Source organism: Euprymna scolopes, chromosome 14 (assembly GCF_053919585.1).
Source record: "Euprymna scolopes isolate OS-2025 chromosome 14, ASM5391958v1, whole genome shotgun sequence".
In the NCBI taxonomy this organism is placed as follows: Eukaryota; Metazoa; Mollusca; class Cephalopoda; order Sepiida; family Sepiolidae; genus Euprymna; species Euprymna scolopes.
Window position 1 is genome coordinate 18,878,501 of NC_136495.1, and position 24,631 is coordinate 18,903,131.

Consider the following 24,631-nt stretch of genomic DNA (forward strand, 5'->3'; position numbering starts at 1 on the left):
ATTTGAAATTAATAATTGTTAATCTAATCGGTCAAAGAATAATAAAAGAAGGTATATAGGTATGTCTTCGTATATTTAAATAAATGTTTATAAAAATATAACAAAATGCACGCATTCGGAAGCGTTAGAATTTTTTATTTGAAACTAATATTTGTTTGTCTAATCGATAAATGAATGAAAAAAAAAAAGATATATGGGTTTTTCTTCGTAAAATTTACGTATTTCATTAAAAAAAAATTCTTTAATACAAATACATATTGTCATCAGCTTGAATTGAAATCAAAACATCTATCGTTCCAGCCTTATGCTTTTTTCTAAACAACTTGAAGGAATAAAGCGAATATGCGTATAGAAACAAAAATGTCGGTTAGTGGGGATGGACATTTTGCATGTAAATTTGCCGATGTCTGTACGCGATATACATGCATGTAAACAAAGATATTATTCGCTAGAAACCATATTTGGAGCATGAATATTATTTCCTGAGAATTTCAGTGTTATGTGACCAGTAGTTTAAGAGTTTACCTGTTAGATATTTACACATGTACTGTTTTGATTAAAATTTCATTCATTAATTTTCTAAAGATTTTTGGTAAATGTGTAGTTTAGCGGCGTAAATAATTTGACAGACAAAAAATTATAAAAATTTTTTTTATAAATTATTAGACTCAAAGGTTGCAATAAACTCAGAAAATATTTGATTATTTTTTCATTTTTATTAGACTAAATGGGCTTCGAGGCTGCCAAATTGCTGTTAAAATTTGTCCTTTCTAAGGATTGACAGATTGGCCTTTTTACGCTCTTTCATAATAATATATATAGTGTGTGTGGTGGCTAAAAACGGTTCAATGGAAGAGCGTAAAAAGGCCAATCTGTCAAACCTTAGAAAGGCCAAATTTTAAAAGCAATGTGGCGGCCTTGAATGTCATACATTTAGTCTAATAAAAAAAATTATGAAAAATAATGAAGTTTTTTTTTTTTTTTCTGGTTTTATTTCAGCCTTTGGGTCTAATTACGTTTTATATAAATAGTTTGTAAATTTTTTGTCGAATAATTTACACCGCTAAACTACACATTTACCCTTTTTTGATATGCACTAATATTTTTGGTTCTTGTGTAGGATACAGACCGTGCTGAAATAATGTTATGCGGACTCTTATGAAATTGACCCCACCTTTTAATTTCAAAATTCATACCTTTTTTTTCTCCCTTTATTTTTGTCACGTTAATCTCATCGGACTCAAACGTAACTTTCAGATAAAATAAAAAAAATTCTGATTTTCAATTTTAACGTTCTACTAAATTGTCAATTTCCTAAACGTCTGCCTGATGTTATTTAGAAACCCATTCTTAATGTGGGAAGGGCGTTTTTATACCTATTCCAACAATTAAATCAACAAGATAATGTCAAAATAGAATTTAACTTTAAAATCATATATTTAAACAAACATAGCATGTTCCGTATTCCGCTTAAGTGTCATATTTCAAGTAAGTATATCCATAAGTATTCCTATTGAGACTTGATAAAAAAAAAAGCAACCAACAATTTCTTGATCATCGTATTTTGTTTATACAATTGGTTTACTCAGTTTTGTACCCTACGCCACTCGCCACACCCACTTCCTGCACCCGCAAAATGGGTACAAATGCATCTAAAACTTTAACGGAAATTCCCGAGTTTCTACGACAAATTCTTGACCTTGCCGAACTATGCAGATGATAAATTGTGAAACGAATATTTGTGTGTACGGGAGGGGGAATCTTTTGCCTTTTTTCTCTAATGTTCTCATTTTGTTTTTGTTGGAAATGGGGTATTCTAACGGATGCCAGACATTCGCCCACTATCTCAGACATTCCAACCGAGAGATTTTTTTTAAGGATGCTACTCGTCTCGTTAAGTGCCACTTCCGACTTTATTTATATCCATTTTCGGATAAAGACCTGACTCACATTTTAGATCCCAATGAGGGAGGGGGGGCTGGGGGGGGGGGCTGGGCCCCAAAGCTACCATAGTGTTGAGATGGCTTGTACCATGGTAGCTAAATTGTATGGCCCTATGCAGTTCTAGGAGGTCCACCATCCAAGGCTTTTCCTTCTCATCTTTGAAGAATGGGTTTAAACTTTTGTCAATAGTTTGAGGCGCCCCTGCCGGGCAATGCCGACGGAGGTGCCTAGACTTTTCTTTTTTTTTTTGATAGCCAGTGTGGTATCCGTCTAAGGCGCTGTTTTTTTCAACCACCACTTTCCCGACTTTCCTGCCATTGGATGAAGATAAACACTGATTATTCACAACATCGCTTCTTCGCTTCCTATCTTTATTTTATTTATCTTTATTTTGTTTATTTCGTGAATTATGCCTAATTTCAATTTGCTATTTGCCTGCCCTCAAAGTTAAAAAGAAATGAGAGAAGGTAATTAAAAATTATTGCCTTCTGGACAAAGCATTAAAATAATGTTTTGCAAAAAAAAAAAAAAAAAAATTCTGCTAGTACAACGTTCGGTAGCTACATACTCGAGAATCTTCCTAACTATTGAAAATGATTTAGCACCCTAATGAAATTTTCCTTTTTTTTTTTTTCCAGAAAAATTGTCTGTACGGCTTTATACTATTTAGGTACGACTAATTAAGGCACAACAACTGCTCCTACTGTTCTCTATTTGAGTGATATTTAGGCACGAAATTTAAGGAACGACAAATGCCTCCTGTTTTTTTTTTTGTTTTTTTGTTTTTTTGTTTTTTTCTAAAAATGTTTGTAAAAAAAAAAAAAAAAATTTTTTTCTTCAGACTTATGAGAAAAAGTACGAGTCAATCATAAAAGTACCCCCCCCTCAAAAAACCCCACATATGTTAAAAGTAAAAGGTACCTGTTTACGTTTTGACATCGTAGATGTTTGTGTAAATTTTTACCTGGTTTCTACCTTAACATTTTCCGGGAATTGTGGCCTGGCAGACCAACACAAAACCTACTTTTTAAAAATTTGTTTTTTTGGTGTGCTAAAAACGAATATCGCATTTAAAATGGGTGCTGGCAACTAGTTTTCACGATACTGAAAAGATACTTTTCTGCATGGTTCAAGTAGAAATATTACGCGGCGGCCGTATTTGTCCATCTTTGTAAAATTTTACTTGATTTCCACCTTAACAATTTCCTTTTAAAATGACAACTATTAAGTTTTCGGGTATGCTGAAACGAATATCGCATTTAAATTTTACGCAAATAAGTAGTTTTCCGGATATTAAGCAATGTCATTCTTTGTTATAAGTCGTGGCCATTGTTGTACGTGCAAGTGCGCGCGCGCATGTATATATATATATATATATATATATATATATTCATTTATTTTTTTTATAAAAACAAATTTAACTCTTCATTATCTTAAATTCATTACGTCATTTCTGTTTTGAACAAATATGGCTACCGCGTTACATTACTACATAAACCATGTAGAAAAGTATCTTTACAGTATCGTGAAAGCTAGTTGCTGGTCCCAATTTTAAATACGATATTCGTTTTCAGCACACCCGAAAACCTGAAACCAACTTTTTAAGGTAAGTTTTGTGTTGGTCTACCAGGCCACAATTACCCATTTTCCTTTAAAATGGCAACTGAAAATATTTTCGGGTATATTGAAAACGAATATCGCATTGAAATTTTCCGCCGATAAGTAGTTTTCCGGATATTAAGCAATGTCATTTCTTGCATTATTGCTGGTGGCCAATCTTAGTGCGCTTGTGTGTCGTTTCTCGGGGTTGCGTTTGCACCAGTCCACTTATAACCTAAGAAATGACATTGCTTAATATCCGGAAAACTTATTTGCGGAAAATTTAAATGCTATATTCGTTTTCAGCATACGCGAAAGCCTATTTAGCGATGTTTTTACAAAAAAAAAAAAAAAAAAAAAAGACAATAAAAAGTAAATATATCTATTTAATTCTCCCAAGTCTCGACTAGTCAGTCAAGAGTGGAGTGGGGGGGGGAGTATGCCAGTCGATCTAAATTAAAATCTATTGCTTGTTCTCGACACAAAAATCCCAGGTTGCTCAAATGACGTGCGTAATAGTCAGCAGAGGTAGTTGTCATGATTTGTGCCTTAATTTGTCGTACATAATTAGCAGAACTCATTGTAAGTAGAAATAAAACAAAAATTCAATTAAACTTTAGAGAGGGGGGTCAGTTTCACACATAAATAATACCTTTTTCAGTTTTTTATTTTATTTTTACTTTATTTGGAAAACTATTTCTTTACTAAGGTAAAGTGGATTGTGGTCTCAGTTCCATCCTCTGTTATTATCTTCTATTGCGGTATTGGTTTATTGCCGAGCGCCCCTACTGTGAAACATGGACGAGGCCAATCCACACTATTTTTGCAGCCATCGTGATTGCTCCCTTTAGAAGGATCTGGATCCCTTCCCCCACGTTTTAAATCGCCTTTATGCCGTATCCAGTTAATCTAATTTAATTTTTATATTTTTGGTAAAGGTGCAGTATCTTTCCACCCTAAATTAATCCTTTAAAATTACCATTATTACTGGTTTTCGAGGGTGCTGATAATGAAAATAACGTTTAAAATTCCAGGAAACAAGTAGCTTCCAAAATATTAAGAAGTTATAGTTTCAAAAAGTGGGGAACCACTTTTCTATATTAATTTAACATAAAATGGGCACCCACTATGGCCACCTTTTTTTTGGTGAAGGAGTCTGTTATTTTTGTTGGGGGGGGGGTATTGTGGCTTTGTAGAACACAAAACCTCCCTTTAAAAAAAAAAAAATTGTTTTCTATATGTTTTTGGGTCTGCTGAAAACGAATATCGCATTTAAAATAAGTAGTTTACCGGGATTAAGCAATATAATTTGTTATAAGTGGTGGCTATTGTTGTATGCGCAAGCACGCATGTTTTTTTCCTATGAAATAGAGAAATAAAATGGAACAAACCAACTTATGTGTTCATCAGCGTTTCGTCTCTTTATTACTCATCAGCAGAACATGGCGTGATTTAAAACCAGGACTCAAGAATCTAGACCTAAAGCTCTATAACTGAGCTAACTCGTGCTGTGCTGAAATGTTTTGTGCTTTTATAAATTTTTATTTATTTTTATTTTGTTTTGCGAATAATGTTGAACATATTCAATCGATTGTACAAATGAACATTCTTACCTAAATGCTAGTTGAGAATAATTTTCCCTTCACATGTGATTTCCCCAGATGGGTAGTATGGTGTATATAATTTTTCAGCTGCTAGAAAGGACTTGTCCTGCCTTGATAGAGTGCAAAATAGACTTCGTAGCCTCGTAGATGTCCTTTTCTCTTCCCTGCAACCTCTCTCATAGATGTTGCGAGCTTGTCTCTGATGTATCGTTATTTTCATGGAAAGTGTTCGACTGAGCTTCAGTCTATGGTCCCCCCCCCTCGCCAAACTTTCACAAAAAACACTCGTATAGCTGAAAACACTATCAATAATTCCCCCCACTCTTTATCTATGCCTAAACCTAAACGTAGATTCCATGAACAAAGCTTATTTCTTAGAAGTGAACGCCTGTGGAATTGTCTTCCGTTTTCCTGCTTTCCGGCTGACTACAATATGGGTGTCTTCAAGTCTAACGTAAATAAGTTCTTGATGAGCCGTTCCATATAAGTTAACAAATTTACCGAATTTTCATTACTAATGATTACTATATTTTCCAATTTCTACTATACACTCTTTAACCCTTATCCTTGAGTGGCCTCTTGGCCTTGATAATGTGGTGATGCCTGTGTAAAAAAAAAAAAAAAAGCTTAATTATTCACGTCGTCATGCATTTCGTCATCAGCGTGGTTGAACCTAGCAAACAATTGGATGTTTAACAGAAAATCCAACAAGTGAAAAAAAGGTTAAAAAAATTCAAATATATAACAAATGTTACCAAAGGCAAGATAAGTTACTCTTCTACTTACCTGGATAAATTTTGTTTTAACGTATTTTAATTCGGTTCGAAAATAAGTGTCAAGTTGGTAAGTTGACAGACACTCACCATGGCGAAGGAGAACATGCCGTCTTGAGAGTGCCAATAATGGCTCAAATGTCCCAAAATAAAAATACTGATAGAAATCCACTCAACAAGTGTCATAGTGACGTTTGAGTGGATTTCTATCGGTATTTTAGTGGTGCAGATTGCTGAAAAAAATCTTTCACATGGTGATACAAGCATACAAATTGAAATTTGTCAGGTTTGCTTCTGCAGCCATCTTGAATTTTCTGATGGCTAATGTTCTTTTCTTAAAATGTACGTTCTGAACGTCATTTGTGCCAATTTTGGTGCTTGTATCACTAAGTGAAAGATTCTTAGGGAATATTGAGATAACCTGCCCACTATTTACATTTGAACCATTATTAACGCTTCCTCTGCCATGATGATTCTCACTGCTTGATTTTCGAAAACACAAAACTTATCCAGGTAAGTAGAAGAGTGACCTATCTTGCCTTTGGTAACACTTATTTGTTATATATTTAATTATTTTTTACCTTTTTTTTGTCGTGGTCTTCTCTGCTAAATCCGCAAGCAATATTCTATTTTTTTCTTTTTTATCTAAGAACTTGGGCAACGCAGGATAACCCTGCTAGTATTCTCCCCCCACCCCCACCTCTGACAAAAAGATGAACCTGTAAATTCGCCCTTGTCCATTCGTTTGTCCGCACTTTTCTCAATAACTATGCCTTGGAATTTTTGGAAATTTTGCACAAACATTAAACATGATATAAGTAAAAAGGTAACAGCAGATTTTCCGGAAACCCTGTGGTTGCCCCCCCCCCTAGGGTTGCCTTTCGGGTTAAAATGGCTAAAATTGACACTTTTTGTGCTTATTAAAAAAAAAAATTGATTCCTTAGATTTTTATAAAACTTTCTGAAAAGTTGTAATTAACTGATTTCTCTTTAATTTTGTTTGTCTATACTTCAAGATAACTCTTGGGTGTGCCCTAGGGGTTCTTTTAGGGCTAATAAAAACTCTCCATTTTGGGGATTATTTTACCATATTTGTCCAAAATTTTCTGTGTATGTCTAGTTAGCAGTTTTGCATGGTGCTGAACTCAAAAAATGTTATGGCCTAAAACTGCACCGATTTTTCTTCAGGATTTGACGTCCCCTGTGGACTTTTGAGGCTAAATGGGAGCGGGGCAAATGCTGAACTTGGTCATTTTTTTATGCCTTGTTTACTGCGCATTCACGGGGGACCATGCTTCACTTGGTTTTTCTTAGTTGCTGTTACTTAAGTAAGCTTCGTTTGTTTGTTTTGTATTTTTAATGAGAGAAATTTTTACCTTACCTCTCTTATTTTGTCCCTGTGGTAAAAATGACACATGGGGGGAGGGGTAGGGAGTAGTTTAATCAATTACCTTTTCTTTTTCCTCCGTGTTTCCGAGCACCAAGCAGCCATGCGGTGATTAATTGAATGATAATCACAAATCAATTACATTTCGTTACACTTTCAAAAGCTGAGCAAAATCCATTTCCTTCGTCTCTATCTTTTCAGCAAAATCCAACTTTCTAGTTTTTTTTTTTTTTTTTTTTTTTTTTTTTTTTTTCACCAATTGACGCCGTCCGTTCATTTAGTAGCTGTAGGGATTTTTTTTTAATTTTTAATTTTTGTTTCACTTTGATTTATTTATGGAATTCTTATTACTAACAGGACGTGGAAAATCCGCAGAATGTGAAATTTTAACAATTGTTTTCATAAAGCTGATTTTTCTCTTGATAGCGCTAAAAAATATTTACTGACAAAACAATAACAATCAGTTTAACATTTCTATATAAAAAAATAATTCCCATTGTATTTTAAATATAGAACTGACCCAAATGAGATAAAATTAATAAGTATTAATTAATATATAGAAAGTGCCTAAACCTAAACGTAGATTCCATGAACAAAGCTTCTTTCTTAGAACTGCACGCCTGTGGAATTGTCTTCCGTATTCCTGCTTTCCGGCTGACTACAATATGGTTGTGTTTAAGTCTAAAGTAAATAAGTTCTTGATGAGCCGTTCCATATAAGTTAACAAATTTACCAAATTTTCATTACTAATGATTACTATATTGTCCAATTGCTACTGTACACTCTTTAACCCTTATCCTTGAGTGGCCTCTGGGCCTTGATAATGTGGTGATGCCTATGTAAAAAAAAAGTAATATTATACTATATAGTTCAATATTAATAAAATTATATTGTTTTATCCTTATTTCCTTGCAAGTCCTCGTCTGAGCTCCAATCTCTGGTCACCCACCCCCCTCGCCAATCTTTAACGAAAAACACCGCCTAGCTGAAACCACTGTCGATAATTTTCGCCATTCTTTATCTGTGCCTAAATCAAAACGTAATTCCATGAACAAAACTTCTTAAAAGTGCACGCTTGTGGTCTCTTCCGTTTGTCTGTTTCCCACCTGACTTCAACTTGGATGTCTTCAAGTTCAACATAAACAAATTCCTGATAAACCGCCCCCTTAATGCACTTTATCAAATCGCCATTACTAATGACTACTACGATATTATCCCATTGATTACTGTACACGCAATAACCTTTATCCCCGAGTGGCTTCCTGGCCTTGATAAGTGGTGACTACCATGTAAAAAATTTTTTTTAAATTAAAAAAAGAAAAATCTTTAATTTACTCCTTCAGTTCAGCACATCTTGATAGACAATGTTCTTTTTGCCCTGTTTCTTTTGAATGTTCTCTTTTTTTATGTAACGTTTTGCTGCTTTCTATGAAAATCCGCTGCACATCTTTGGATTCGGCATTAAATAACCCGAAAAGGGTTGATATGCCGTAAAACAATAAAACCAACCAACCTGCCTGCTTCTTCACAATATACGTCATATATGACGTCATAGCATAAAAAGGTGCATAGCTCTAGGATGGGGGGGGGCAAAAATGAAATATTTCCACGAAACGACGGGTAGATTCTTATGTATTATTCTAGCCGGCATTGTCCGGGGCAACTCTCTCTATTTGGTTACCGCTCCCAACCCCTCCTTCTTTGCTCAGCCCCTTCTTCTCTCTGTGCATGCACACACTTTTAGATTACCCAAAGAAATGAGTCGGTGCAAGGAAGCTTACTTTTTGAACAATTATTTGCCTTTAGTTAGTACATCAAATGTTTGGAATTAAACCCTCGCCACCTCTGAACGATATAGCGCCGGATCACCCGACCTGCAACAAAAATCCATCCTTTCGCACTAGATGCAGGAAAAATTTCTACTCTAATAGTTTCGTTCCTCAAAGTACTTGCCTTTGGAATTCCTTTCTTGCTTACTGTTTCTCCAACCGTCCCAAACTATTTACTTCTGTTGCAGAAGGTTAGACACAAGATCAGATGAAGTTTTGAAGAGCCAGCACACTAAGATAAGCAGATTCTGGTCTACAAACAAGGGCATAGTAGTCCTGTCGGTATTTTCCGGTAGGATCGCCTTAAGCGATTAGCAGCAACTTAATCTCGTCTCAGAAGATGGGTAAATCCTGTTAGAGTAGGCCTCCAAGGACTGAACTAAACTATACCTTAGCCCGACAGAAACAAAGCCACTGTCAGACTGTACAGCATGCAGAAATTTAAATGTAATGTACATGCAAGTATTTTACTGCTTACCCAGGTGGCCCAACTATAAATCTGATCCCTATCACAGTTGCCCCTTACGCCTCGCTGACAATATGCCTTTGTTTAGGATGAACGAAAGTAGAAATAAATAAAATAACTTGTCAATCGGTGCAACATTGTATTTTTTTTTTCTCGTTCTTTTTTTAATGGCTGTCATATTTTCAGTTAAAACAAAAACATTTAGAAATGATCTGAAATTAGAACACAAGCTTTTCCTTTCGAAAATCCCCCCCCCAACCTTCTCCTCCTCCGGTAACCTGTACTAAAGTCTTGTTTGTACCCAGTCTGGGAGAGAAGGAGAGAAAGGGGTGCTGACCTGGCTTTAAAGAGCTAGCAGTAGCACACTTTCCTGATATGGGAAAACAACAACCCTGCGTGTTTGTGACCCTTACTCTGCCCCTTTTGGAATCTTTTTATGAAAAAGGGGAAGGGGGGGGGAAGATTGACAACTGGTCATTATCGAAATTATTGTCCTCATAGTTGTGAAAACAAAAAGTAAATTTGTATTTTATTTATTTTTTTAAACCTAAAATGACGGATGACTGATATGAATTAATCGTCTGCTATTTCAAAGGATTATATTTCGTTATATGTGGGATACATACATATATATTGCCCCAAAATCTCTAGCGTTGATGGAGGGGAGACTAAAACTTGCTGTTATGGTTTCAAATGGCAGCAAGAGGAGACTTGATTCCAAATATTTCTCATATGTTATATCTCTTCTCTTTTGGAAATAGGGTACGATTATGAATATCTCCACTATCAAATAATCCTTATACACTGTGAAATTTACTTCATGTATGGACACCAAAGAGGAGAGATATAACATGAGAAATATTTGGAATTAAGTCTCCTCTTGCTGTTATTTCATATCATTTGAAACCATTTGATCATTTGAAACCATAAAGCAAGTTTCAGTCTCCTCCCCTAAGGCCAGAAGTTTTGGGGAAATATCAAATATTCTGTAATTCATATGCAAAACTAGGAAAATAAATAACTATCATTGAAACATTTTATGGCTGTAAAAAAGTGCCCAAAATAGGCTTTGGATGATAGATGATCTCCTTAATGTATGATTTTAAGGGCAAATGTCACGTAGCCCATTACACAATTCCGGTCATTACCTTTCCAATGAGCCTTCATTTGTTAAATTCTGATCAATAGTCTCTGAGATTTGGAACTTATAAATTCGTCAAAAAAGATGGGGTATATATATATATATATATATATATATATACACTGGTAACCAAATTGAATATTGAAATGCTCATCTTTGGTTTCATGGGGCGAAACTACATGAAAATTGGCTTTTTGAAGACTATAATAGTATTCTATGATTAAAATTTCATGACAATTGATAACCCATATTTTCAAATCAATAAAATATACCCAAATTTGACTACATTTGTATATAGTGTCCTGCAGGCCAGCTTCAGTTTTGCTGCTTCGGTTGTCTCCCCTATGGCCTCGCTAGGCCACTAATATATATATATATATATATATATATATATAAGTGGATATTAATATTTATAAGACACTCCCAATCAGATAAAAAAGAAACTTGATAAAGCAGTAGTATAAATAAAAAATTTACAACAAATTTATTATTCGACAATATATAATTTAAGTTTTTTCCTTAATTCATAGATTTTCAAAAATGGCCATCTCGTCAGAGGAAATATTTCTAGCAAAATAAAGTTTATAGGTAGTCATAAATTTCGCTATTTAGCATATAAATTGAAAAAAAAATGTTTCAATAAAAGCGTAAAAAAAGCAAAGATTAAAAAAGGGTATTCCAAGGTGTAAATGCAGAAAAAATAAATTTGTAATTTTTTAATTTACCAAATTTAACTCCAAATATTCATTTTATAATCGTTTAAATTAACTAACAATTAATTAACGTCACATTCGTCTGCCATTTTGGATGAAAACCTACAAATTTACCCCAAATAAACTGTTTTCCTCTAAGAGAAATGAACTTGCTAAGTTTTTGTTTGGTGCAATGAATATATCCAGATTCCTCCTCACAGGAATGATAGGTGCAAGACAAAAATACGGATGGGTATAGCCGCCTGGGAGAACAATATGCCTAATTCATCCATCCAGCGCGGCCGTAGCAGAGATTGAACTCCCTACACGAATTTGTAGTGTAATTCGAATCTTATCAGTAGCTAAATACTTGATGCTTTGCCAGAGCTATCGAGGGTATTTTTTATGATGCCATCACTAGATGGGGGTGCCTACCATGGCTTGAGTTCCATCTACCCTCGAGAGAAGGATAGACCACGTCAGTTTCTCAACCTGGTATTTTACCTTGCATAAGCATATTACCAGCTACAACCATGAACGGTGGTTCATTAAGGCGATGTACAGGATTGTATTATTCAGTTACTGAAGCCAAGAACACTCAGCTACTTCAAACAAATATATCCTCTTTCCAAAACGTAAGTTTGTGATATAGTGTAGATTCAACTGAGCTCGGTCTATATATTTTTTACCAAATTTGACTCTAATGACACTTGCATAACTGCTCAGACTCCAAGATCCAACTCCAAAGCGCTGATATTTTAAAAGCCTGCATTAAATATCACAGAAAACCTTCTTTAATGAAATGTGTTTTGATGAACTCATTGCATTTGTACCCCCTCAACCTACAAACCCGTCTAGCAGCAAAATGCTACCCCTTCACTCTAGAGGTTCCTAAACGCCAGAAACCCCGCTCTTCTAATAACGTCTTTCCTTGGGCTGCTACTTTGTAATTCCCTCCCTGCTTCTCTAACTGTGCTAACCTGCACAAGTTTAAATGTAATGTTTGGTTTGGTAGTTTTATGGCATGTCAACCTTGGGGGGGGGGGTTATTTAATGCCGAATCCAATTATTTTAGAAATGGTATTCATGTTGCATCCAGTTATTTTGTAGAACTTTTTTATTCTTCAAGCTTTTTGTATCTTCAATCGATAGTTTGTAGTGTTTGGTTTGGTTGTTTTATAGTGGATTTTATTGTTTTTGTTCCCTGTCCTGCAGAACATGAGTTTTGCAATGAGAGAAGGAAAAGGGTTACAGTATTAATGTTTGGTACATTTTAAGTTAAGAAACCAGTCAGGAAGTGGGGGAGATAAAAATGGGAAGAAGGAAAAGGGAGGAAAAGTTGGGTTGTTTTTGGTTTTGGTTTTGCAGAACATAATTAAGTTTTGCAAAAGGAAGTAGAAAAACAATAAGCATCAATGTTAGGTGCATCTCGCCTCAGAAAGCCAATATCTTCAGACAGCCTGATCTGGTAGCACTAGTAAATGTAATGAGAACAGATTCTGTAGACATGATCCGAAGTAGTAGCCTCTTACCTGCAAGTGTTAATGTCTTATTTCAGTTGAATAAGAGTAAAAAAAAGAGTTCTTTGGGTTTTTTTATTTTATTAATTTTTTTTTTAAAGCAGAATTTCACTTTTTTTTTTCTTTTTTTTTTTTTTTTTTTTTTTAATTTCCCCTTAACTTTCTTATTCTGATTATACAGTAAAGTTATAACTTTTATTCCTCATCTTTTATTTATATATATATATGAATGAGCAAACAGTTAATAAAATATGTTAAAAAACACTTTGAAATGAGTTAAAAACATATTTAATGTGAAAAGGAAACACTAGATAAATGGATAGTCCTTAATCCACGGAGTTTCGAAGAAATACTTTCCTTCTCATCAGAGGGTAGGAATGAGCAAAATGCGGGATCGGATTTTACATGCAAAAGTATTTGATGAAACAACAAGTCAAAGATGTTACTTGAAAACAAAAAAAAGTGAAGCAGAGGGAATATGGTGAAGAAAAAGGTGATTACACATGAATGGATATTCTGGTGGAAGATAAAAAATCCAGTGACGGTAAAATCCAAATGTAAAACTTCAAGAAAGTTAAAAGAATTTCCATTTGTACAAGTAAAAGCAACCTTGTCTGTCAGGTAGATTGGTCTCTACCAAACTCCTGTCAATTTTTAGTTTACAGACTTGAAACTTGATATATTAGGGATTTGGACCTTTGGTACAAATTCGATTTGGTCTTTAGCCGGTGAAAATAGCTGCTAAGGGATGAAAATAGAAAAAAACTTGGCACTTGGCAGGTGTAAGTCTACTTTTCCATTTATCAGAGAAATGTTAATTCAACTGTGAGAATTTATCTTTCAATAATTCGCCAATCACACCTAGAGTTGATCTGTGTAACCTCTTTTTTGTTTTGCCAGCTTGTTTTTTTTTATTTTGTACTTATTGTCTAGGACTCAAAATTCTGTTTTTCTCTTATTTGGGGTAACTGATTCGTGAGATTCAACTCAGCAAGGTTGATTTTGCTCAGGATCTATAATATCGCCACAATTCATTTCTTATGAATCCAAAAATTCGATTGTTGGCATTGGTTTCCCCAATATCTTTCTCATTAAAATTCTTTCTTGAAAGAACTTGGGTTTTTACAGGAGTGACCACGTGAAGATTGCCAACATACTAAGTCAGTGTTTCTGGAATGAACTGGATTTAAATTTGACACACCCAGGTTGTCAGTTCATGTCATTAACCACTTAGTCATTGTCATCACCTTATTTCACTTTAAAATCAATAGAGCTTCCTGTAGATATTGAGTCATGCTTTTTTGATTCAAATTCAATTCAAGAAAAAGCCACTGCCAAATCGTTAAACTCTAACTTCCTTATTTTGTCGTTATTTGACTGTATTTTATTTCTGCCTCTTTCTCCTATTTTATCGTTCTCTCTTTTCCTGCTTTTGCCCCCCCCCCCGGACAAAAGAAGGATTGGACCTACTAATTCATTCCTGTTTGCGCGTTCATTTGTTCACACTTTTCTCTATAACCACAGCTTGCATTTTTTTTTTTTTTTAAAATTTTGCACAAACATTAGTCATGGTAAAAGTAAATTTTTCACTCCTGGAGGGGGACCCCGCATGCTCGATTTGTTTATCTTGCCTTTCTTTCTCTTTGAATACTGAAAATGTCAATTTATCGTGCGTGAATCATAAAACTTCAAACGATTCATAGGGTGATTAGGGGAGTTAGATGACTTTTGTTTCATCAAAGAATGACTTCATAACTCTTTCCTCTCGGATGTTTATTTAACAATTTTGGTGGTCGGAATCTGCTTATATATATATATATATATATATATATATATATATATATATATATGAATGAAATTTTTGCCAAACTGCTGCAACCATATCTCCTCATTTTATTTGGGGGGGGGGGTGCTATTTGGATTAACTTTAGCTCCCTTTGCATCCAGCTATGATCCCCCCCCCCTGCCCAAAGCCGACAATCTGGTCCATTTTTGATTTTTTTTTTTCTTTTTTTTTTTTTTTTTTTTTCTGTTGACTGCGGTATATTGTTGGTCTTGTACAGTTCTAGGAGGTCCACCGTCTTTCTTTGAGAAGGAGGTAGTGTGTTGCTAATTGTGTGAGGCGCCTCTAACAAGGAATGCCAACAGAGCTGTTTAGGCATTTTTTTATTTTTTATTTTTACGGTCAGTGGTCTTGTTCTTCAATCCCCCTTTCCAACACTTGTCACATCTTTCCAAGTTTAAATATTATATGGATATATCCCAACCCAAAAAACAGCAATTCGTCCCCTTCGTCAGAAATCACATTCATGGAATGTGAGGACTAAAGGACAAAATAAAGAGGATGTATAGCACCCTGTTAAGGGCTCATTTTCTCACTGAATCTGTTGGTACTTAGGTTAAAAGGGTTCACTTTTGGAGGGCAAATGATGATTGCCAGCTCTTAGCCCTTAGCCACTAACTTCCCAGTGTTCAGCTTAATGCTGAGAGGGTGGCACCTGGTTTAAAGGTTAGGCGGGACGTTTGGTTTTACGATTCAGTCCTCACTTCAAAAGAAATGACCTACCGCTGTGTGAAGTACAAAGCCCCTGCTTCACATTGAATGGATATTACTGACATTGTGAAAAGAATAGTTTGACTAATAAGAGAAAAAAAAAAAAACTTGTATCAGGGAGGGGACGTTGGAGATAATGGCTTCCTGGAGAAGGAACATTATTCCATCGTCACAGGGGAGAGTGGGCTAGAAAATTAGTTGTACACAAGTATTGAAGTGTCTTATCTGCAGATGACGTGGTTTTGGTAAAGTGGATACCTGTTATGTTTTCGCTTATTGGGTTGTGTATAAACAATTATACACGCGCATGTTGTCTGGAATCCAGGTTCTTGATCATCTGTGGGTATAATCCTTATGGCGCACGATATCTATGCTGTTTTATGTATTTGAAACTAACAGGATGTTGTAACATCCTTGTCTTTTCTCTCGTTGTGTTGCCCCTTATGTCTAGAATCCTTATTCCAATTAGAATCAAAATCCATTGTATGATTTGGATTCTAGAAAATGTTCAAAATTTAAGGCTTAAGCTTAAGGGATCTTCAAAAGAAATTGAAATTCAATGAATCTTGCTTAATTAATATCTAATGATTGAGGATCGAACTCGGTACAAATCAGTAACAAGGATCTTAGACAAACTTAATCTACAAGATCGTCAAGCTTAGAAACTGATATTGTAGGCTGTCAAGAAACACCACCTTCACTACTGAGCAAGAGAAATAAAATGATAAAGTAGACGTGATGATTGGGATAACGAAATCAATTTGTAAATTTTTAAAACTATAAATCCTTTTGTGTTTTTCCTTTTTTTTTTTTGTGCGCCCTCTCTTCTCTGCCCTCTCTGAAGTAAGTATCACGAATCTCCCATCCTCTACAAATTCATTTTCTTTTCTTAATAAACGTGAAGCATGTATAGTGTGGTATACTCAAATCATTTCGGTTAAAGTCGAGATTATCTGCTTTTTTACTGACTATTTTTGCTTCGCAGACAGAACGGGGGGGGGGGTGAAAAGCAAAATATAGTCCCTTCTAGTTAATGTTTATTTTCCTCTCAGATAACGTGAAAGCCCCCCTCCTTTTCCCCATGTTAAGAATGGCTTTATCTTTTTGTCTGTGTCTAATTATCCAGCCAAATAGACAGCAGAAACCGGAAGTCAAAAAGAGGAGACAATCTTGACTATAACCATTATTTCTTTGGTTTTCTTATAGTCAAATCTTTGATCAATATCGGTTAGTCTCCTAGGGTTAATGGCCAGTGAAGATGCAGCTCATCATCATCATCATCATCATCATCATCATCATCATCAGTGTTTGAGATAGAATTGAAAAACGATTCATTTTATTAATATCCTCCTAATATGAAATGAACAGGATGCTACAACTTTTTCCCTTTTGTTGTAGGGAGTTGGGAGGAGTTACAATAAATCATTTTTTGTGTCTCTTTTCCTTAACGCTTCTCCCCATCCCCACCATCCTCGCCTCTCTGAAGGCCAATGACCTGTGATAGTTTCTCCCATCATCCTCTGCAAATACATCTTATTCTCTTCTTATTTAAGGTCAAGCCTGTCTAGTCTGGAATTCTCAATTTATTTAACTGTTTTTCTTGCACAAGTTAATGCTGGTGATGGGAGGGGTGTGTAGACAATCTATTTTTTTTTTTTTAATTTATAGCTGGCATTCTTGTACAGTGCTCTCTCAATTAACCGGACATACTTATGTTCACTGTTATATAGACTAGGGGTGTACCAATTAATCCACAAATAATTGGTAATCAATCTAATCTGCCAGTTTCCCAATTGATTGGTAGATTAATTACTTTTCTCTTTCCTATTAAATTTAAACCATTTCATCACTGCCAAGTGACTCATCAGATAGCTTCGAGATATTAACATAGTAACTGCTTATTTAACTTAACATTTGTTAAATATCTGGCTATTGCTGTTTGCCTTTATTAATAAAATTACAATTTCCAATTCTTAAATGAATATAATTAAACAATTAGATAAGAAAAAAAGTTAATAATAAAAAAAAAACAACTACAAATTGTAATTCTTAAAGTGAATAACATGCCAACATCAAAACGGTGCGTAAATGGCATCACTACCTTATCGGTTTCACCTTTAAACTCATTACAGACCAACGCTCCATAGCTTTCATGTATGACCTGAAACACTCAAGCAAAATAAAGAATGAAAAGGTAGAACGCTGGCAAATCAAACTATCAGCCGTTACATTTGATGTAATATACCGTCCAGGGAAAGATAATGCAGCCATAGACACACTTTATTGAGTAGCTTGATCGACTAATTCAACCAGTCTGAGATCTACACGTTTTATTGTGTCATCCAGGCATCACACGAATGTCTCATTTTGTACGTTTGCATAACCTCCCTTACTCTATTGAGGATGTTCGAACTATTGCAAACTGTTCCGTCTGTGCAGTATGAAAACCGATTTTTTTCATCCTACTAATTTTAAGCTTGTCAAAACAACACAACCATTTGAACGTTTAAGTGTTGACTTTAAAGGTCCCCTGCGATCTAATAGTCGCAACAAATATCTATTAACAATTATCGATGAATATTCACGTTTCCCCTTTGCCTTTCCTTGTCAAGATGTGTGCTCATAAACAGTCATAAATTGTTTCTGTCAACTATTTTCGCTGTTTGGCATGCCTTCCTGGATTCACTCTGAGGTCCATTATTCCTTTCAACAGGACTAACAGAGTTTTTGCATAGAAAGAGAATAGCAATGAGTCGCACAACCGCCTATAATTCTCAGGGAAATGGCCAGGTAGAACGACTAAATTCCATGTGATGGAAAGCGATATCGCTGTTAATGAGATGCTACACCTCACGAGTGAATATTCCAGTATAATTGGAAATCAACATCCGGTACCTCTTTTCAGTTGGCGGGTTTGTATTACTGTACACATAGATTCGAAAACATTGTCAAAAAAAAACAAATATATAACAAATTATCAAAGGCAAGATATGTTACTTTTCTACTAAACTGGATATATTTTTTGTGTTTTTATTCAATATGACATGTTTATTCAGCTCGAAAAACGTGCAGTGTTTACCGATGTATTGGAAAATTCAAGATTGCGTCTGACTCTCTCTTTAACACGGTAAGTTTGGGAAAAGGTGTTATAAATAATAAACTAGACAAAATACTATTAAAAACCCACCGAATATATGTCGACTTATGTCACGGTAATATATATTGAGCGAATTTCTAACAGTATTTTGTCTAGTTTATTATTTATAACACCTTTTCCCGAACTTACCGTGTTAAAAAGAGTGTTGGGCGCCATTTTAAATTTTGCAATACATCGGTAAACACTGCATGTTTTTCGAGCTGAATGTTACATTGAATAAAAACACTGAAAACATATCCAGTTAGGTAGAAAAGTAACTTATCTTGCCTTTGATAACATTTATTTGTTATATATTTGTTTTTTGACAACTTTTTCGAATCTGTGTACAGTAATACAAACCCCAGTTGGCTTTTGAATCCAGGTCCAGTCCCAATGAAACGTAACGTACGATCATCTAAGTATGAACCCTTTGTCAGCAAAGTTGAATTGCTAGAATGCAACCCTCAATATGCCCATGTTAGACTTCCAATTGGAAGGGAGGAAACAGTGTCACTGCGTCAACTTGCCACAAAACGTAGCACCTAATACTAATGATTCTGTTATCTCACCGGAAACTCCATCTCTACAACCAGATGCCTCAGTTGAATCAGGTGTATCCGAAGAACCTTGCGAAACATGACACACTGATACAATTCTTGATAAGAACCTATGAGAAATCATCCTTAGACAACAATGTATCCATCCCTATCAGCTAAGAAACGGAAATGCTTGAACTTGAACCTTTGTATATCATTTCATAATCCTTCCCTAAACTCTTTCCACTCAGGGTGAATGTCATATTAGCATTACTTTGTGTAAAATCGTAACAATTTTTCCTTCTTCTATTTCAGCATGCAAATCTGTGATTCCAGATGAATAAAACCTTATTAACTGGTTTTTCATTTGTCTTTCCTGTTCCGAATCATTACACATAGATTATCAGTTATTAATATTAAGCCTCCTCTTCTTTGCTCATAATATTAAATTTGCATGTGATTATTGGAATGAGCAAGTCACATGTAGGGTCCTTTTTTATGCTATAGATTTCGGGTTAAAACTATGCTATTTAGTATTTGCATAAGAAACTACGATGAATGCGCTTGTGTATCGTTTTTATTAAAAAAAAAAACAAAAAAAAAAACTTGTCAAGCAAAAAAAAAAATTGCTTTGAACTAATGCTAAATAACCTTTGTTTATTTTTTTTTTTTTTTTCATAAAAATAATGAAATGGTCACTTAATTTTAAAATATTTTTGTCCCCCCCCCCCCCAACCCGACAAAGAAGGGAGCAGACCTAATGATTGACTACTGTTCTCGTTCGTTTGTCTGCACTTTTCTCAATAACCACGCCTTGGATTTTCTTAAAAATTTTGCACAAACATGGTGAAAGTAACTTTTTGCCAGAATGGATTTTCCGGAATAACTTTGGTTGCCCCCTCCCTAGGGGCCGTATTGAGGTAAAATTGCTCCCCAAATCATTCGTCTATATTTTTCTCAATAATCACATCTTGGATTTTTTTTTTCTTTTTTTTTTTTAATTTTTCACTTGTGGAGGGGAACCCCCGCATGCTTTTTTTTTTTTTTTTTTTTTTTTGTCATGTTAATTTCTTTAACTTTATAAAACATGCAGTTAAAAATATCGTTCTGATCTATGAGATTCGAACTCTGGTATTAGCATAAACATGCCTCAGTAATGTATACGCTGCCTCTTTTTTTTTTTTTTTTTTTTTTTGTCAATTACATGTTTCTATTTGTGTACAGATGCACTCGAAAACATAACTTTTTAAAATATTTTTTTTCTTTACAATATTATTAATGACATTGCAAATTTATATACTTCAAATGAAAAAGGACTTTGTAGAAAATTTATAGAATAGGGAGGAGAAAAAAGATCCTCCCCTTTTGTTTTTTTTTTATAGTGACGCAATTTCAACCCATTCCTCAGTCCATCTTGCAAATTATATTATTGTTTAAAAACTTTATTTTCTGATTCGGCATTCGTACATGTAATCTCCAAGAATATAAAACTACTTTTGAAGTTTGAATTTTTAAAAAAAAATTAATTGGTTTTACGAACTCATTTTAAATTGAGTTCTTTTTAAAAACATTTTTTTTTTTTTTACGTGTAGGTATCACTTATCAAGGCCTAAAGCCACTCGAGGATAAGGCTTAATGAGTGTACAGTAGTCACTGAAACAGCGAATTAATAGTGGTGGAAATAGGGAACAAAAGGATTATTTTTTGGGGGGGGGGACTCAACGTTGAAACGAGCATATTGTCGTTAGTTGGAAAGCAGGCATGCAGAAGAGTTCCACAGGCAGATAGTTCTAGGAAAGGATCTTTGTTCATGGAATTTGCGTTTAGATTTAGGCACAAATGTTGATTGTCGTTATAGTTAGAAGAGTGTTTTGTGGTGTTTGGCAAGGGCATAGATTGTAGCTCAGATATTTGCCATGAAAATAACGATAGAAATAACGATGTTTATAAAGCACGTATCTATTAGCAAAATAAGAGTCAAACTCTGGTATTGACATAAAAAAAAAAATACTGCCTTTAATAATGTGTACTCTGCCAACCTATCTTTTTCATAAAACAATCACACGTTACTGTTTGCTTACAAACTCTCTCCTTAAACACTATAATTTTTAAATAATTAAAGATGTTATTTTTGTTTTATTTTATTTCCAATTTTGTTAATGACATTTCAAATTTAAATTTATCCGATGAAATCGGACTTTGCGGAGTATCTAAAAATAGGAAAGAAAAAAAGAAAAAGAAATCCTCTTTTTAGCAACTCCTAAGCCGATCCTATATGCGTTACAGGATTGTTAAAACTTTAATATTTTCCAATTCATTTTACAAGTGATATTTTCTAAGAAAGGGAAGTGTGTGTGTATGTGTGTGTGTGTGTGTACACGTACGTACGTCCTCTTTTTTTTTTAATTGGGGAAAGTGGGCCGGAAACGCATATGGACAAAGCTGATTACAAGTCCGGGATTAGATAAGGACTTTTTTGGGGACGGGGGGGGGGGTCTTAGAAGAATCTGAGAAGGGTGTGAAAAGTGAAACGTTTATCTTTTACATATGGTGGACGGCACGTGTTGATGATGATGCTGATTTTAGTAGAGTAAGTGGGAGGGGGCGGATTTTATGTAGATCCTGGTAATTGGGATTTTTACAAATTTTATTTTTACCTTCGTCATCTGTTTGTATAAATAAAGGAATCGAATCACATCCGCAATCACAACCGACGGATTCTGTTTTTGACTTTGTTGCTGGTGTTGATGTCCATAGCATAGATTGGATCAAATTTGGATAAACATCTCTTGAGGAACGAAAACAATTATCAGTTTTAACTGAGGCTTTAAGTAAAATGGTAAGGGAATATATTTTTTGGTGCTTGTTAACAGATAGTCGACAGATCGTTTTTTTTTTTTTTTTAAATTTTTAATGTCATTTTAAGAAAAAAAATTACAAACTTGTCATGCCGAAAATATATCCAAAGAATTACGAAAAAAATCATTGAGTAGAAAGTTATTTCTAGTTAAAATAATTTTTCGGTAAAGTCGCATTTTTCTTAGACGTTATAAAATAGGCATGAGTCTACATGCAGGGGAAATAACTCCAACACGAATATTTCTATATCTATATCTGTGCCTAAATCAAAACGCGGATTCCATGAACAAAGCTTCTTTCTTAGAACTGCACGCCTGTGGAACTCTGTTCCGTCTGCCTGCTTCCCACCGGACTACAACTTGGATGTCTTCAAGTCAAATGTTGACAAATTCCTAATGAACCGCCCCGTTAAGTAAACACTTCATCAAATCTTCACACTGACGTAATGTACTTGCAATAACCCTTATCCCTGAGTGGCTTCCGGGCCTTGATAAGAGGTGATCACTGTAAAAAAAAAAAAAAAAAAAAAAAAAAATTTAGATTACTTGTCATGGCTGCAATATTTGTTGTCTATAGCGATGAACTTTTGTGTTTTTAGTTAAAAGAAAAAGAAAAAGTCCTACTAGATGTAATTTTTGGATATATTACTATTTTCGACATGACAACTTATCTAATATTGTCTTTGCTTAAAACGATATATTAAAAAATCGATTTGTCGACTATATCTGAAGTTTTTTAATTTTTAAGTGTGTGGAGGGGGGTATCAATTTAGTGGGAGAGAACTCCAGCAGAATGTTCTATTAAGAAAATTAAAAAAAAAAAAAAAAAAAAAAAAAAAAAATAGCGTAACATTTATGTATATGTACTTCAGAAAATCATAACTGACACTACTGATGTTCTGATCTTCTGTAGTTTATATATTTAAGCATTGTTAAAAAAATGGATCTACTGCTTAACTCTGTTTTTTTACTTTCAAATTTTCTCATTTCTTTTTCTTAAAATAAAAAATAAAGGCATGTGTCATGAACGTTTTCGATTCTTTATCTAGTCATCTTTAGGCGACAAAAACAAATGAATATAAAGTTGGAGAAAATAAAATTTACAAAGGCAGCCAAGAACGCTAGGAAAGACGTTAACAATTTAAATTTTGCAATAAAATTGTATTATGTTATGCATTTTAAACTATTCTTACTGATTTGATATAATTTTAATTGTAGGTTAGTGATTTAATATAGTTTGGAGTATCTTAAATTTTTTAGAATGTATTATTTTCATATTTACTAAAATGTGTCTTAATTCAGAGGTGGGAGGGCAGTTATATTTTTTGTATATATTGGTAAATTAAGCTACTGTTTGCAAGGTACAGAGTAAGCCGACAGAATAAGGTAGTGGTTGTAAAACCAATGTAGGTATTAGCTTTATTATTATACGAGTTAGATGTCCCTAAATGAAGATTTCTTATGGGTTGGAGAAGTTTTTTTTTTTTTTTTTTTTTTTTTACAAGATCTTGGCAATCCAATTTTTATTAAGTGGGCATATGTTTATTGTCAGTAATCAAACTGTGCGCATTCCATTAATCGTAAGACATCATTTCAACTAACAATTCACTCATCCATCCATCCATCTCGTTAACATTTATTCTCAAATGGCTTTTGGCCTTGTTAAGTGTTTTTTCTCTTTTGTTTGGTTCTTTTTGTTTGGTTCTTTTTGTTTGGTTCTTTTTGTTTGGTTCTTTTTGTTTTTTCTCATTTTTCGCTACCCTTTTTTTTTTTTTTTTTTTTTTTTTTTTTTTTGGTTGTGTTTTCGCTCGTTTTCGTTTGTTGGTTTTTGTTTTCGTTTGTTGGTTTTTGTTTTCGTTTGTTGGTTTTTGTTTTCGTTTCTGTTGAGGGGGGTGAACGAGAAAGAGCTTTGACTTGTCTTCATTTTCTTCAATGTTTTTCTTCATTTTCTTTTTATCAGCTGAAGATGATAAGACGAAAAATAGCATACATTCGTGATACATATGAAACGTACATTATTTTTCTTTATTTAAAATCAATAAACTGAGAGAAAGATCATTTCCCACTAGATTGTGAAGTCGATTTTGTATTTTGTCAAAGCAAAAAAAAAAAAAAAAAAAAAAATACTCCAAGTGACACATTCCCAGATGTGGCAGCTGTACTTAACACCACCCATCATCAAAATTTTAATTTTATTCTTCAACCGTTTTTTTTTTCTGTCTGTTTTTTTTTTTATTTTTTTATTTTTTTTAATGCACATATTTAGAAGCGTTTTATGGTTGTTTTCGCTTGGAACCACCAATAAATATTTACATTTTAATATTCTGTTTACAGTTTACTTCCGGTGAAACGAGTCCCCCAGTGCATTACTCTACTCCTAGGGAGCTTTATAACGCTATGAAAACTGTTCTCGGTGAACTTGAAATAAGTCGGAAAAAATTAGTTTATACATTTTTTTTTTTTTTTACTTCACTCATAATCAGAAATGATATTTCATTTTTTTCCTTTTTCTCTTTGTATACCTTCCCTGATGCTACACATCAATTTTTTGTTCTCGGTTAGTGAAGGAGAAATCCTTCACAACGGAGATAA

At 34.2% G+C, this 24,631-nt stretch overlaps 1 protein-coding gene across 9 annotated transcripts in view; it reads left to right on the forward strand.

The window, feature by feature from the left end:
* LOC145292888 (DNA damage-regulated autophagy modulator protein 2-like) overlaps positions 1-24,631 on the forward strand; it is a 541,025-nt gene that overhangs the window by 440,214 nt on the left and 76,180 nt on the right. Inside the window, exon 1 of one of the 9 annotated variants that reach the window (XM_080139022.1) lies at positions 21,704-22,020. The exons of the other annotated variants lie outside the window; for them this stretch is intronic. Within the exon in view, the coding sequence (XP_079995148.1) occupies positions 22,018-22,020 (3 nt within the window). The 5' untranslated portion in view covers positions 21,704-22,017. Of the gene's footprint in view, positions 1-21,703; positions 22,021-24,631 lie in introns of those variants that run through there. 9 annotated transcript variants of the gene reach the window in all.